A 17,257-nucleotide genomic window follows, 5' to 3' on the forward strand; every position below is an offset into this window, starting at 1 on the left:
GACTGATGAAACAGCAGCATGGGATGTGGGGGCAATCTGCAAGAACAAGTGGACTTTGTTCCAAAATACAAAGACCTAAAAGCATGAAGACTCGAGAACATCCTGGTCCAAATTCAGACTTCCATACTGGAGATTCCCACTTCTGTGTTTCCAAACACAGACAGTTAGAAAAGGTGAACAAGACTGATCTAAATTTACAAGGAAAGACTAAGGGCTGGATGTTGTTTATACTGGGTCCTTTGAATTTTAGCCCTGTACTTCTCTATCACAATCCTATACGTAAGTGCTTTGTTTTGAAGAAATCATTGTTTTCTCACAGGCATCCAGGAGGAAATTAATTAATTAAATTATTTGTTAGGTCAGGCAAGACCTGAGACTAGCAAGCAGAGATTCCAGGAACAGAACAAGCCGCATGAACAACTGAAACCCACTAAGAGATAAAGGCAGGAAGGATGGGCACCTTGAAAGGGTACCCACTGAAAAACAGATCAGAGGAAGGTCACAAGGTACAGTTTGGCCTTGCAGTTATGATATCTATCTGCGAAACTTAGCTGATGAATTTTTAATAATCCTCAAATTAGGAAGATGGGGATATATAAATACAAGGTCTGGAAAAAGCCTGTGGCTCCTTTGAAATGCTCCCTGTAGGCTCTAAATAAGCCTCCCTTGTGAGCTCTCATTCAGCACATGGAAGGGAAGAAAAAAACTCAAAGTTCCTAAAACCAGTAAAACAGGCAGTCTTGTCCTTCAGCTAAGAACAAAGTAGTAGAGCAGAACGGTAAATTACAAAAGCAAGAGTTCAAAGGGACAAATGGCCTTTTCTCTAAGAACACAATCAGAAAAAAAAAAAAAAAACACACATCACTATTCTTGTGGGGTTTGTCAATAGCATCTGCCACTAGCACCTTGGAGGACAAAATGGATGATACCAAGAAGAGGGTGTAAAATTGGAAGAACCTCTCATAATACAAGTATGGCTTGAAGTAACACACCCAAATCATCAACGAAAATCAGGCTGGACCACTGGGCTGAAACTTCAGCACAGAATGAATGTGCTTCTTGTTTAACACCTTTCTTGCAAAATACTGTTGTCCAAAGTGAAATACAGCAGTTGGTTAGTGCTGACCAGCAGTAAGGAGCAGCTCAAAATAGGAACTGAACAACTTGATAAACTATGAGAGAAATTGAAGCCAGTTTGCAATTTACAGCCCCTTACACTCTATACCAGTATCTTGAAGTAGGCAAATGTAATGGTCACTTGGTAGACGAGAAACTCGAAACACAGGGAAATTTTGCTGCCCTCTAAAATTTGTCCTTCCTTGTCCTACACCTACACACAATGATTCTTAGTGTCACGGGCAGCAGCTGTGCCCTCTAACAGGTGTGTGGCTCAACATTGCATGTATTTTGCATAGTACTTTTGCACAGGGTGAGTTTTACGTATAGTGAAACCGTGCCACAGCAAGGAGACTATCACTGAGATCTCTTTCATTTTTCTCAGTAGCAGAACACAAGTCTCCAACCTGGAACTCGTCAGGGCATTGATTTTCATAGGGTATCAGACTTTGGGATCTGCCCAAAGAGCTGCCACCTGGTAAAGACCAACTACACTTTATTAAGCTCTTCCTTGAAATCAGAAGAATGGTCTCAATCACCCCACCAGTCTTCCTCCTTGAAACTTTACACTGCTTGTCCCATTCACCTGTAAATGTGATCCCAAATTCTCCTTGCACTTCCCTTGCTGTACAACAGCCTTCAGATCTCTAAGCATGATAGCTCACGAGAACACAGGTGGTGGTACTCCATGCCCTCATTCCCACAGAGGGAGGCAAGCAAACTGAGGTTAATATAGATAGATAATAAACTAACGTTCAAAAGATGCCTTCTTTTTGTTAAAGGTGTAAAACTATCATGGCACCACAACAGAAGGCAGCTACAGGCTTTCCATAAAAAAGATGGAATTTGGGATCTTGGGATTCAATACTAATACTTTGTACAGTAGTTCTATTGGAAATCCTCATCTAGGTATACCAATATTTTGTTTTTTTTCAGCCTTTGGCAATCAGAACCCTTGCTGCCCACGCTCCCACGCACACATACATAACCAGTGTGACTGTAGAACTGAAGTAAGAGGATTACATTCCAGGAGGGCCATGTTTTGGTGAGAGACTAGAGGCTTAAGGGGATTAAAAGATAGGAGCTGCTTCTGAGAGTGACAGGGTGAGAAACAGCAAAGCCCACACAAACACTGCCTGAAAGTAAGCATTGCTTTGTATTCTTCATCAGCAATGAGATATAGCAAGCAGAAAAGCAAATGAACCCATGACCATATCAGTTGCATCTTCAGCCAGCTCCACTGGCCCCAGCACCATCTTAGCTCATATCGTACTTGAATTTTCTGCTTCTTTGTGCCTTTTATTACCCTTATTTCTTCTTAGCTGCAGCTCCAACCACATGAACCAGCCATTTTCTCCTGTCTCTGTATTGCCTGCATTGGTTTATCCTGTATCATTTCCTGTCACCGCTGGTAAACAAATTGGAAATACTTTTCAATTCTACACAATAAAAGGGTATAGGAATACTATATAAAGGAGTGCAACTTCTATATCAAGAAATTACAGGCAGAAATGTAGCTGTCTTCAAAAGATCTAATCCTGGGTACAAGGGAACTCCTGTAAGCTTTAGCAAAAAGGACTGTAATCATTTTTAAATCCAAGAGGATTTTATTTTTATGCTAGCTAACGCTCCTCAAAGGTGAAGCATTAGATTTGGCTTCCAGTTAAATATGCTTTTCTAACAAATACTCACAGAAGCAGGAGTTTTGCTCCCTGAATGATACAGAGTTAAAATCACTATCAAGAGTTACAAATGCCAGAGGGCCTAGCAGGACTGAATACCCTATCTGGATGCAATTTAGAAATAAGAAAACAGTGCCAAATTCAAATGATGCTTTCAGGAAAGAACAGAATTCAAGAGCAGGACTCTGGTGCTAGGCATTATAAAACATAGCAAAAGGTTCAATAGCTTCAGAAAGCTTATAAGCCAATACAAGAAAATATAAAGGTGACTACAACACCCAGACAACAAACACTAAGAGGGATGGACGCTGGTTTATTACGTATGAGTAAAAGCAGCCAGGAGTATTTAATATCAAATGCATTAAAATAAATACATATGTATGTATATACACACAGGTGCATGTGTTTGTATATATGTATACTGTATATATAAACTTACAAACTACATTTTTGTTTCATTCATCATGGGGGAAAAAAAAGTTCTAAACCAGGCTAAATCCCAAATGATACAGTAAAATATAAGTCAAAGAAACTATCTCAAAAGAGAAGTTCTGAAATGTCTGCTGATTTACGATGACAGGGCAGTTGATCTCATTCGACCACATCCCAGACAGCATCCTAGAGTAAGAGCAAGGGTTAGGATGACCACTGAGCAAGGCCTTGGAACCAGGAGATGCACTTTCTGTGGTCAGACTTTAATGACCTTGGATACCAAACCTTTCTGAATCTCAGTTTTGCCATTTGAAAAGAATGGTATAGAATATTCAGACCTCACCTCAGAAAAGCACTGATGGTAAAACTACTTCATGCCTATAAATGGTAAAGAAGCCTCTCTTATGGAGGACGACCTGCAAAAATGCTAGCGTTACAATAGGTGTACTTAAATTCTCTTCCTAGTTCTGTTCATGACCTCACAATTTCCTCCTTGTTAAATTCACACTTCTTGATATTGCAGATGTTCTGTTTTCATTTCAAATAATCTGTGTTCACCTTTCTTTTCCTCTCAGTTAAAAGTATGTTAACATCTTCCCTGCAGTCAGACATGTGAGAAGGTTTCCGCTTGTGCTTCCACAAATCAAAAGCAGCTGCTACATGGCATGGCACGGCAGAAGTGAAACCTCTTAAATAAAAAACAGAAGAGCAAAAGGTGAAAGGAGATAGAGCAAGCAATAAGCAATATAGCCTACAATCAATACCATTGAGAAGTAGAAAAACAAACAAAAAGAAACAATCTTTTTTTTTTATGGCAAGGTAACTATTACATTTCTTTGTTGAATTCAGTATGACAAATGTAGGTCTTCTGATGAAAGTCAAATTGCAGAAACTACTAATGGTTTGAAGCATCAAGAAAAAGTAGACTGAAGGGCATGCTTCATATGGGATTCTTCATGGGATAGGGGAAAATATCTAATAATGATCAATGTGGATTTCCCTTTCCAGCTGTTCCCACCCAAAAGATGTCCTTACCCTATTGTACCTTGCACATTTTCAAGTTAATGGGCTACTGAAAAGAGAACATTAACATCCATCCTACAGCTGCTGCTTCTCAGGAATACCTTGGGAAAACACCAGCTCCCACTGCTCTTCCAGACTGAGTTTGCAGAATATGCAAAGTTCCCTAAAATGCCTTTAAAATGCCTTTTGGGGAAGGATGGACAGAGAGAGAGAAAGAGACAGGTCTGCTTTTGGGTTAGAGTAGCACTGCATGTACTTAGCTTGATTTTTCTATGGCATTATATGAAATTTTGCCTTTGTTCTATTTGTTTTGTATAAATGAAGGTATGCCAGGAAAATCGTGGTGCAACAGAAACCTATAACCACACAAAACTCCCTGTCCTGTGCAGCTAGTGTTAGTCCTCCAATCAAAATAAGCTTTACGGACAGCCTTTTTCTTTCTTGTCTACTGTGTATTTGCCATTTGTGTGCAGGCATTGTGCTAAATTGTGAACCTTAGAAGTACAAATTGTGTTTTTAGCCCTGCAGCTATAAGAAAAAATTGGTAAGTCTTTTCATTGCAAAAATGCTTCCAGTTGAAATACACTGGCAGCCTGAACCAGCTAGTCAAATGGGGGCAGGCTCTCTTTTGCTAAATGCTTATATAGCAAGGATGGGGTATAGTAACCATTGCACATCACCGAAGTTCATACTTCAGGGTTGATGCATATTAACATGGACAGTTGTGAACTGTTTCACCACTGAGGCCAGTAGTTTCCAAGCTTTTCCATTCAGTAAGTCATTTCAGGGATGATGACTGCAGCTAGGCTCACCATTTCTACATTTAAGAGCTTCTGACCAACTGTAATACCTACATCAGGCTACAAGACAGACAATCAGCGAGTCAACTCCTTCTCTGGACTCTGACCATAACTTTGGAAATGGGGATTCAACAGAAGTCGGTAGATTAACTTGACTTCAAATAAAGGATATTTTTAGGGAGAACAATGCACAGTCGGCGCTCTCATGGAGACTATAGGGGTTGCAGGGCCACAGTTACGGGAGGAGAAAGTATTACAAAAAAATTTAGCAGAAACATTAGTTCCTTGACAAAGCAGACAGAGAAAACACATGGATTATTACCCTAACCACAACAGCCCAGACTGGATTTGAAAGCAGAGCTGGTGCCTCAAATAGCCTAAGGTATTACATCTGGTTCTTCAAACTCGTCTGAACCCTCTGAGACAGACAAACGCTTCCTTGGGGAAGAGCATCGTTCTTTCAAAGCCATAATGCTAACCAGTGAACGGCAATCAAGATAAAACAAGCACCCCAATGAGTCATAAAACATTAATTTTCCATTAGACAGCAAGAGAGAATCTGATGACAAGAAACAACAACAAAATTAGCTATTAACAAAAACCAGATGGAATGGCAAAAACCATTCAAAGAGAACTATTAACCTAATATCAAGAGAAAGAAGTAACAGGGTGTAGTAACCACAAAACATCTCAATACAAAGACCAACCACCCATCGAGGTCAACATAAGGGAGCTTAAATTGGTTGGTTCTGAGATAGCTTCCTGTTACGCTAGGTTAAGCTGACATTAAATTATCCAGAGGGGAAACAAACAAAACACTCAAACAAGAGAAATGCAAAACCCCATGTTGACAGCAACCTAGCTACCCAACAAAAAGTACAGGAATCAGGCCCTGGAAGAACATTTTAATGACATTTCTTCCTCTTCCCAGCAATTCCCTACTACCTCAGTGCCTTCTCTTTTGAACTACAAATCTATCACTGACAAGCCTAAGATTCACTAAAATGAAGTGGAAGATTATGGCATCTCCACAGTCCAGACTAGGACCTAGGATAGGGTTGGTCTAATAATATGCCAATTCAAGTCACCCAAGTGCCACTGAAGCACTACTGGATGTATTACTCAGAAGCTAAACTGTTCCCCACTTTTTTTAAACAACTACAATTCAATGTTGTCAACCTCTGATACACACAAAACATGACTCAAGTTTCAAAATGATGAGATTAGCTCTAAACTCATAAAAACAAGTATGAGTGTGCACATCCCCAACCACAGAGGCTGAGTACACCAAAATACACATGATAAAAATAAGTCTGCAACACTGCCTAGTAACTGCAAAAGACGTGAAAAAATGCAAGTTTTAAGCATCTGATGGAAAAAAAAAAAGAATTTGAATAAGGTTAAAAAATGTACTTTTAGCTTCACAGCCTTTCTTTCAGTTTCATGCAGGACAGATGCATAGGTATGGTGCTTCCATGCTCCTAATATATATATATTTTAGTAACCCTGTTTAGACTATACTTTCAAAAGTGTTAAATCTCAGAAGCAATACATATGTTTTTTGGTTTTAGGCAAATATCACCATTTTCTTTTCTAGGACTCAAATTCTGGATTTTTTTATTTTATTTTTTGCCAAATAAGGCTGCCATTCGCAGAGGCAAGGCTGTCTGTTTAAGGTTACCACATAGCCAATGGGTTCAAGTCATTATGTCCTTTGCATGGAGTCCCTCAACAATGGAATATGGAGAGATGAGGGATAAGATAGAGGGAAAAAAGTGAACAAACCTGTGTAGTCTTTCAGTCCTGAACTGCTTAACTGAAGAAATGGAAAAATCACCCTCTTGGAAAACTCTTCTTCATTATCTCACCTTCACTGAGACAATAAGCTCACTAGAGCGCATCCTATGTCTTTAGGCCCATCTGTACAGCACCCTTCTGCTGTCTGCAGATAATAACAAAAAAGAAAACTTGGAAGAAACACCTGGGGATATGCATGTCTGGCTGTATGACAAAAGGCTTGTGCTGGGCCCGTCTGATTTCCTCACAGGTATCTTCACAAAAAAAAGCACCATGAAGCCATACTGGGAGAGACAAGCACTACTTCTATCAAACACATTGTGGAACTGGTCTTGCATGAAACTAAATGACTAAAACAAAGAGTAAAAGGTGATATGAATCTCATAGGTTTTGCTCCTAAGGGCAGTAGAGGAACTTCAGAACAAATGTCTTTGGACTGCTACTTGAGCTCCTCTGACTCATTAAATACTAGTTTCTAAGAGCACCAGCGAGATGTTGATGGCTTGGCAGTTATTGATCATCCATGTTTAAGGCATGTAAGGTTCCCACACCTGTAAGTCATCAAGCATATTTATCTAGCAACATTAGTTATCTGGTGATCTTGTAATCAAGGTAATAAAGCAGAAGCAGAAAAGCCCCTAATCATGATCTTTGTCCATCATCCATATATAGCAGACAGATGAGAAAGGGATGTTGCTAGTTAAGAAATACGTGGATTCTAAGAAACATTACAAAAGAATATTTTTAGCAAATGCAACTATGGGAAAGAAGTGGGTAGCTTTAGCAACAAATGAAAAGAATCCATAAGTGAAAACAACATATCCAGAAGTGATATTTAACAAAAATTAAATGCTGATGTTAAAAACACATCAAGAAAAGTCATGAAAGGGAAGGAGAACAAGCCACAAAAAGACATCAAAAAGGAGAGGTAGAGGCAAGAACAACATAATCTGAAATTCTCTGTTCCTTACAGGTTTATGATTGTAAAAGGCCAGAAAGAAGGGTGTTGCTTTGTTTTGTTTTTTTTTTCCCCTGGTCTTGTTTTTCCTCCGGAAATCAACACTATAGTAACTTTGCAAAGTTGAGGCCTGTTCTGTAGCTTCAACTGAATAGTTTTGACTATCTTTGTTCTTCTCCAAATGCTCTTCTAACATAGTCAAATAGTCATATCAACTATTCTAGTTGATAGGCTTTCTATTCTTCTAAAACCTCTGTAGTCCTTTTGATACATCTCAGACATCTCAGAAAGAAAGATTCAACATGGCCCTCAAAGCATTATTAACAAGCTCAAAAGATATGGCTTGGTAGCTACAAAACTTATGGTCATGATGTGTGTGAAAGACAACTCTGTCACACCACATTATTATCTTTTAAAAAGGATACTGCTAGACACCCTTCTTTCAAACCACGGAGACACATCTAACTCTTGAAAAAAAAAACTGTTGCCAGAAGGCAGTATAGCTGAGTAATCGTCATGAAGAGACAACAACTTGTGTTAATTGGAATCACCAATACTAGTTAGTGCCAGGATGCCTTTACTAGGTGTAGTTAAAATCCACTGATGCCACTCAGAAATCAATATACCATCTGTACCAAAGCTTTGAGAATTACAGTAATCACATACGACCATTTAACAGAAAGCTTTTAACAGAAGAACAAAACAAACCCGGAGATAAGCCTTTCCCTCCATTTCCAGGTACTCCTAGCATCTCCTCTGCTCAAAGTGTTCAGGCCTCAGAAGAAAATGGCCCAACTGAAAACACTCTGAAGCTTCCGTGAAAGAAGCAGTCACAGATATATTGCTGATTGTTGAGTTGGGAGACGCACTTTCAGTTCGTGGTTTCATCACTGTTTTTGTACGCTCCTTGGGCAAGCCATTTCAGTTTATAATTTAGTTCCTTGGATGTAAAATGGAGCAAGCAAAACTTTCTTCTCCTGCCCTGTGGACTAACCTTTGTAGATTGGAAGTTTTGAGAACAAAGGTGGTCTTTACCTACATATCTACAGTACCTAGTAAAACAAGACATATGAATTATCTTCAGTGCCAATATCACTCCAAAGTACCAAAAAATAATGCTTTAAGAGGGAAAGTGCATGTTCCCAAAAGCTACTTTAACTGAAGTCTTGCTATAAACACCACAGGGACTCTAAATGCCACCAGAAACTGGAGGTGGCACAAGCAAAGACCATACTGACAGCCAAGTCCAGCTCTTAGAAGTCCAAAGAAATATATGGAAAAGTTAAAAACACACTAAGGTAAAAAATATATATATGTATTTCTTGATAAATCAACAGCAATATGAATTACCTTGCCATGACTGATGCCAAGGTTTAATATTTATAAAGAAGCACAGTGTTAGATAGCTCTACAGTGATACCCCAGCAAAAATAACCCTAGTGTGAGAAGGAAAGGCACTTGTACAGAAAAGAGAAGTTTTGTACCAAGTCAGAATATTCCTCAAGCCTCCTGCTTAAAACTGTTTTAGCCATACTTGTTTCTACCAAAGGTCCCAGGAGGTACTGAGGAAAATACAGAGTAGGAAGGCCAACCTCTATACTGCACAAGATCAGTGAGTAAAGCACCAGCAACCCAGTGAATAAATGTTATACGTTACTGCTTTTGTAAAAGAAAGTTATTTTTACAAATCAAATAGTTTGGGATCCTTCCCCACTTCCCTTGAAAGCACCTCAATAAACACAAAGACTTCAGGATATTTAGGGTTGAAATTTTGTCAAATTCTTTCTGTAATCCAGGTAATGTAGGTTGACTAGTTCTGGGTTTTCTATGCTACCACAGACAAAAGGAAAGGCAAATAATGGACTAAAGTAAATGGAGAGGTGTTGGTTGTTATGGTTGTTGTTGTCTTACTACAAATAAAGAAAACAAAGTTTTCACAGCAAAAGGGAGTCACCAAGTAGAGTCACAGGTATCCATGCCAGGGCCCATGCTACTTAATACAAAACAGTCTGAAAAGCAAGATACTGAGGTTTCAAAGTTGTCTTCCTGTAGAGCTTCCTGTCTTTAACAAAGACAAGGTGCAGAAATATAAACAACAATTTTAGCAGTTGCTAAAACAGCAGATGAAATTCAGGATGGATAAATGTGAAGTGACAGTTTGAATTTTACATATTCGAGGCTGTGGTCCAGGAACTTAGGAATACAATCTTCAGGTTCTATAATAAATTTTACAGAAACATCAGCTGAGTGCTTAGCAGTGGTCATATTAACAAAAACAAAGAAAAAAACAAACAAAACAAAACAAAAAAAAATCAAAAAACCTCCACAAGTATTTGTAATTATTAAGGAAAGGATGGAAAATAAAACAGGGAATCCCCATGTTCTTCAGAAATATCACCTTAAATACCATGTGCCATTCTAATCCCACAGAAATCAAACAAGAGTTAGTAAGACTGAAAAGGATACGAAATGGGTAATGGGGTGACTAAATGTCTGCGTGAATGTTTTCCACTGAAGAAATGACTAGAGAGACTGGGGCTCTTCAACATGGAAAAGTGATAACTGAGAGGCTGCATGTGATAAGCACACAGAGAATCATGACTGTCATGGAGAAAACAACTAGGAAACTACCACGCTTTTCTCCCAGGAGGCAGCCAATGAAATGAGCTATTCAGAACAAGAGACAATTTTTTGTACAATCTGTATTTAATGGTGGGACCCTTTGGCCCATGTGGCTGTAGATTCTCAACTTTTTATTTGGGTCCAAAAACCTGTTGGAGATATTAGTGGAAGAGGAATCTAGTAAGAACTATAAAATACGAATACAGAAAAGTCCTTGAGCTATAAATCAGTGGAGGCCGGGAGAACTTTCTGGGCAAAAGCATATGCTTGATGATATAACTACTTTTAGACATATTACATAATTATATGCCTGCTTTTATTCTAGTCTCCAAGCACCTACTTCGCATACTGACAAAAAATGCTTTGGTCCAACCTGGTACAGCAGTTATGTTCTCAATTCTATCTGTGATTTCAACTTTGTTGACAACTTCAGGATTCCTTCTATTGTGAACATAAGGGACAATTTTGTTCTTTGCGTCGGTTCTCTGGAATAATCATCAGTCATGAGATATGCATTTAGTCCTGAAGGATTCAAGAGAACACTATTCTCTCCTCCCATATGGGAGACAAATCTGTCCAGCAATGGAATTTAGGCCCTTAGGATAAAAAACAAAAACAAAAAACAATTAAAAAATCAGAAAACCAACCATGTATTACAGGAAGCAAGTAGGAAAATAAATGCCACCACCAGTTACTTAGATACTTGCAGTGCAGAGACCCCCTTAGATAAAAATACCCTGGGCCAATCCTATAAAGAGGACTGTGCTCTCCACTGCAGGAAGATAAAACAAAAATGCGTTCCCCAAATCCCAAACTGCAATAGCTGCTGCTGTCAGTTCCTTCCTGACCTCCAATTTTCTCAGTGCCTTTCAAGCCAGTGCTCACTAGCTTCACAAAAACTCCTCCAGAAACACAGGAAAGGCACAATGGCCAAAGCTCCGAAAGTTTGACATGGAGGTGGTCTGACTTGGAAAGGTTTGCAGCTCCAGCTGGCCTATCTGTCTTCGTGATTTTGGATCTAAACCAAAAGTCATAAACATCCCTACACCAACATTTGCCAACCGTGTGGCAATGTCTTTCTGCTAGCTTTAAGCTTGGATGCCGTGCTGGTATACAGACACCTCAACACAGGATTGGTCTCTAAACTTCACAGTGAGGCAAATGCAAGGCTGGGGAGCTCCACAGCACAACTGCAACACCACATTACCATTTATTGAACACAAAACCTTGCAAAGCATCAGAACACTACTTTACCTCCAACCTCTTAATTCTGCTGTTACTTTAATAGGAATGCACAAATAACGTCAGAGCAAACCAGAGCTGCGCCACCAAGATAGCATATCACTGCGCACTGTGCCCAGGACTTGCTCAGAGACTACGTGGCTAGGCAAAGCTCTGCACTGATATGCTTCCACAGCTTTTGGACTGGAGTTTGCTTGCATCAGCAGTCAAGCTCTGACTTGCAGTCAGTCCACCGAGGTGTAAGGTGTGGTCAGACAACCATGTGCACATGGTCAGTATCCTACTGTAACCTCTCTATTTCTGCCCACATTGCAGTCATTCCCATCCTGCTGTGGCAATCACTGACAGCTCACTCTACTGTTCACCAAGTTCTTCTACCACTGTATACCACCATTAGATCACAATTGAGTGGGGTATCTACTATAAAAATCTTCTCCACCAGGACCTCTAGTCCCGTCACTGTCATGCCACATGCCCACCTTTCCCTCAACTGCTAGCAATTCTTCCTGAGAACACAGTAAAATGTTGCTGTTATTGAAACCACTCTTCCTCACAACAGTAACCATATGACGACATCAGCATCCTTCTACCAATGTCTTAGACTAAATCCACTGCACCAGTAAGAAGAGGAGAGCCAGTCTGGGTTGAGTATGATTTATTTTCCTATTGGTCATGGGGATGGCCAGACCACAACACCTTTGGCCGTAGGACAAAATACGCTACTCTGAACCAGAAACACACACTCATGTCCTTCACAAACAAGAAACACAGATTCACAGTTCCTAACAAATCTCCAAGGCTTTCAAGGTTGGAAAGGAGGAAAAGGATTGACATGGTTTCATTCCTCACTGCTTTGTTTTCATGGTATCAGCACATCCTGTGGTTGTAGTAAGCATTTAAGACAATGAGACACAGAGGTCTGGGGAAGTGTTGCTTGGGACAAGCAGCCTCTGTCCCTACTCTTACTAACCCTGTGCAAAGGAGCCTCCCATCTGCAGCCCCAGCACTTCAGAAGGAAGAAGCTGTTTCATTTTGCACTGCTGAAAACTTCATTTTCAATCTAAGCTTATTATTCATGTCTTTTAAAATTAAAAAACAATGAAATTACAACAAATGTACATCTGTTCATCTACCTTTAAGATTCCTTGTCAGCTGAGAAATATAAAAACAAAAGTTTCTTCACTGCTTGATAGGTCCAACAAAAGAGGTCACTCCACACTTGGCCTTACCTGTTTTTCACACTTTTCCCAAGGACATCATAGCTGCAAATGTTTCATTTGGATGCTGTTACAGTACGATGTTGCCTTTTTATGACAGAACTAGTTAATAAAACCTCTTACATTCACTACTTTAATACCAACATACGCATACTTTTCATTTTAGTTTGTGTTGTTTCTTGCTGCTGCCAAATTTTGTATATTTTCACTGTATTTCTTACTGTAGCAGTAGGAATCGTTATATTCCATTACACAGACATGCTGAGATTGGAGATAAAGCTGATACGGAGTTTTATCCAGTAAAATCTTAAGGTTTCCTCCTCACCTCAGTCTCAATACAGAGTATCATGCTTCCCTTTCTGGTTTGATTCCAACTCTTCACCATGATCCATTAAAGAATAAGCAAAAACTGGAGTTAAACCCTTTTTCCCCCTTATTCATTAGTTAACTTTTTGGTTCAGTGCAAGCTCTCACCTTCCTGGATTGTAAGTAATGCCTACTCTTGCTCAGTCTGAATATTTTCCTCATTCTTTGATAATGGAGCAAATCTTTGTGAACTTTTGCAGATATTTTGATCCAGACATGGGAAAATTCCTTATTTTATTATTATTACTATTAATGAGTCAATTAGAAAATTGCAAGCACCTAAATAAAGCAACCTCCTCTCCTCAGGAATGAGATTTTGCGATCTGCAGTCTCATAGTCCATCCAGGTTCCTTATGCCTCAGCTCCACAAGGATTCTGAGAAATTTCTGCAGCACAGGCATAAGCCTGAGCGCCTTCAAATGGCACGTCAAAGATAATTCTCCTGTCTGGGCCTAAACTGGTTTACACCAGAGATGAGCATGCTTGAGTCCTCTCTAAAGTGACAGCATTAAATCAGTATCTGATTATTAAAAAAATAAAAATTATGCAAAACCTGAATGTCGATAGTTGGAAAAGAAAAACACAGAGATGCTTTTAGAAACTATCAACACATTATCCCAGTGCGTTAAATATGAAAGTGCAGAAATAACTTCCTTCTCTATCCCCTGATGGCAGACAACAGGGCTCTAGACTACAGGTTTAACCAAGTAGTGCAGCAGGAAAATATGCTAGTAACGTAAAAACAAAACAAAACCTTAAAGTTTAAATAACAGGACTCCAAACCTATCTCTTCATTCCACTGACTTCAATCAAGTAATTGAACGCCTGGAACCTCCTAAGTCTCATGAAATCAGAGAAAGAGCCCTAGTAGTGAGTTTCCATGAAGCAAGGACCTTACACATTGAAAGTTTTCACAGTCTATTTTCAAAAGAGCATTAGACTGTCCTCTCCTTACCTTACAAAAATACAGAAACATCTGCATAATTAAGGTGATGGATCAATTCTCACTATATGCACAGCATATAATTTAAGGACCTTTAACATAGTAAGTGCAAAGGAGCTGAAAGTTTTTAAAAAGTGAAGATTTCAAGTTATTTAGGATTCTCAAAAGTACTGATGTGCCCCACCCCGCAAAACCACAGGTGGTAGTGTGTGACAAAATACAGTCACTCCTAGTTGCTAGCAAAAGGAAAACAGAGAAGTCACTAAATATCATGTTCTTGTGTACACACAAGTTCTATTTAGGTGATCAAGTAATCTTGAAAGAAAACATACTGCCAGGCAGTGTACATTTAAGCTTCACCAAAAGCATGTGATCATTAATCTCCTCCTGGGGGATTTCACTTAAAGCTGACAATTTCTGCTTCCACTAGTAATACTTATTTACTAAACACTGAATCAGACTTAAAGCTACCATTTTTAAAAGAAAGCAGCTTGTCTGCACAGCACAGCACAGCATAGCATTTCAACCTAGTTGTCCAGCAAGGACTCAATCTTTGCACTCTCAAGTTTGGAGTTTTCAGCAGCCCACCCCTCTCTCTCTCAAAAAACAAAAACCGAAACAACATGAACAACACAAACAATGAAAAGCCTCCCCCCAAAGCAAACCACCCCCCCTCAACAGGGAAGGCAGGCATGCAGGACACATGCACATGCACCCGTGCAGTTCGCTGCCAGAAGCAGCATCCATACTTAAGACACACAAAGCAAAAAACATTTGAACATTCTTGCCAAACGACATTACGCGTTTGCATTCTTCCCTTTCTCACACATGCACAAACCCACACGTTACAGAGCAAATAATGCTCACAGAACCGAACAAAGACCCTTTGTTATTGTTCCATAAGGTTTTGCAAAATCCCCTTCTTTGTCTAAACTGAACTAGTAGTGTTGCTTGAGCCATGATGATCTAAATATACAAAGCATGTACGGAGAAGGAATACAGACTTCTTTTAGAACTGATATCATTAGAAAATATAGACAAGCTTTTGAGAATGCAAGCCACCATTTCCGAGCATCTTTATTCAGAAAAAAAAAAAAAAAAAAAAAAAAAAAGTAGTAAATACTGCAGCCATTCAAATGCACACACTCTGAAAGGACACAATTGAAGCTTAAGGCTTATCACACCCAGCTGTGTTTTAGCAGAATCTCTTATGGTTACCTCCCCCCAAATAAAAGTGCTAATACCAATACAATTAAAAAGTGAGTTTAAAAGAAAAATTAAAAGAAAAAAAAAGACCAAAACCATCAGCAGAAGAAAAACAAAAAACAACAACAACAACAAAAAAAACAACAGCAAGCTACCTCTCTACTTTTAATAACCAGCACCTTCAGAAGAATGCTAGTGTGCATGAAAGAAAGGTGCTTAATAACAACAACAAAATGCAGCTTCACAATTAGGACTGAACAAAGTACCACACTACAAGGGATCGCTCATGTAGCGCTCTAATGAGGAGCCTCTACAGCAGCCTCTCAACCGGCTGCCCTAACATACATATTTATTCCGCAAGGTTTAACGGCATCCTTACAACAAACTGAAAGCCACAATACTCTGCTGACAAGGCATTCGCCTACCTGAAGCTTCATTTTCCAGCACGAATGCATGTGTGCATCCTCAGTGTCGCTTCCCCTGATTGCATGACTCCTGTTAGGCAGACTAAAGAGATGGAGCTGTGTAAGCAAAGCTGCTGACTGCCCTACATTTGCCTGCAGATGAAGAGAAGGAGTTGGTACTGTGCTTGCCCGGGCTTGTTTAAGCCCCCTAAATATAATACTAGTGGAGCTCGAACTAGACTAACTACATCCTCCAGCTGATCAAGTGAAAGGAGCCTGTGATGAATAATGCATGAGAGCTCCCATGAACACGCTCCATTCCTTGCTGCAGCTGATGTCCACCTCTTCCCCCTTCCCAAAAGCAATCCCTAACAATTTTTGTGCTATGAAGCATAGCAGTTTTCCCTGTGTTCAAAGGGCAAGGAGCCCCTCCCAGCTCCAGTTTCTTTCCTTTACTTAGTGAAACCAATACATCTGGTGATTTCTTTTCTTTTTAAATATTACAAGTCCATGTAGGTAGAAGTGAAAGAAAGAACAGTAAGCACAGGGCCACATCTCTGGACTGTACAATACCAGTCAGTTCTTTTGAAATTACTTTTTCTTATTCCTAACGGAATAAGAGAGGCCATATAAAGATGAACACTGAAGACAGAAAGAGTGAGACAAGTCAGAAAACAATACAGCAAAAAGAAGATGAAGAATAAATACTTGCTCTAGCTGGCAACTTCAGTTGGCTGTATACAGAGAAAAGAGGTCAGGGGAATTTAGTGGGTGGAAGAATATGGGGTATAAATTCACGTGGTTCTTCTCCTGAGCAATAAATTCCACTATCTACTACAACTTTGCAAACTGACTACGAAAATCACTTACTTTCAGATATTCTTTTAAAGAGCGAACAAATACAGGACTAATTTGCAAGTACTTTATTTGTGAGTGCAGTTACTGCAACAGGCAAATATCAATAAATGCCACTTGCAGGTTCCGTACTATTTCTCAGAACTGTTTTGTTTTGATTTCTGTTATATACACAAGTTATCCGGCATCTGTTTATCAATTACCTGCTGCAATCCAAACGACAGAGCCATCCAAATGCAACTGTCAAGGCTCTCACAAATGTTTAGCTTCCTGTAAAGGACATGCAGCTTTAATGCATTATTTACAGCGAGAGAGTACTTGCAACTTCCTAACCCCTGCACCATGACTCTTCATTTGGGACATAACTCTCAGGTCACAGACACCTCTCAGGCCATACTGAAATTCAAGGCAGTCCTTGCTTTCTCTCAGTGCCCCAGGTACAAGTTAGGCAGAAAGTGAGAGACCGAAGTTGAAGACAACTGAGAAGGGCCAAAGAGAAAATGATACTCAGCGCACTCAAGAGTCATCTAGTGCTCGGTTGTGACTGGTTATTTACTTTAAAGGGACTCTTCTTTCACCTCCTCTAACAGTGAG

The 17,257-nt window shown here is 39.6% G+C and overlaps 1 protein-coding gene across 5 annotated transcripts in view; it reads right to left on the reverse strand.

Moving 5' to 3' along the window:
• Positions 1 to 17,257, reverse strand: part of MARCHF8 (membrane associated ring-CH-type finger 8) — a 91,572-nt gene that overhangs the window by 32,988 nt on the left and 41,327 nt on the right. Inside the window, exon 1 of one of the 5 annotated variants that reach the window (XM_068688171.1) lies at positions 15,830 to 15,969. The exons of the other annotated variants lie outside the window; for them this stretch is intronic. Coding sequence (XP_068544272.1) covers positions 15,830 to 15,859 — 30 coding nt within the window. The 5' untranslated portion in view covers positions 15,860 to 15,969. Of the gene's footprint in view, positions 1 to 15,829; positions 15,970 to 17,257 lie in introns of those variants that run through there. 5 annotated transcript variants of the gene reach the window in all.

The sequence above is a fragment of the Anas acuta genome, chromosome 7 (assembly GCF_963932015.1).
Source record: "Anas acuta chromosome 7, bAnaAcu1.1, whole genome shotgun sequence".
Taxonomy (NCBI): Eukaryota; Metazoa; Chordata; class Aves; order Anseriformes; family Anatidae; genus Anas; species Anas acuta.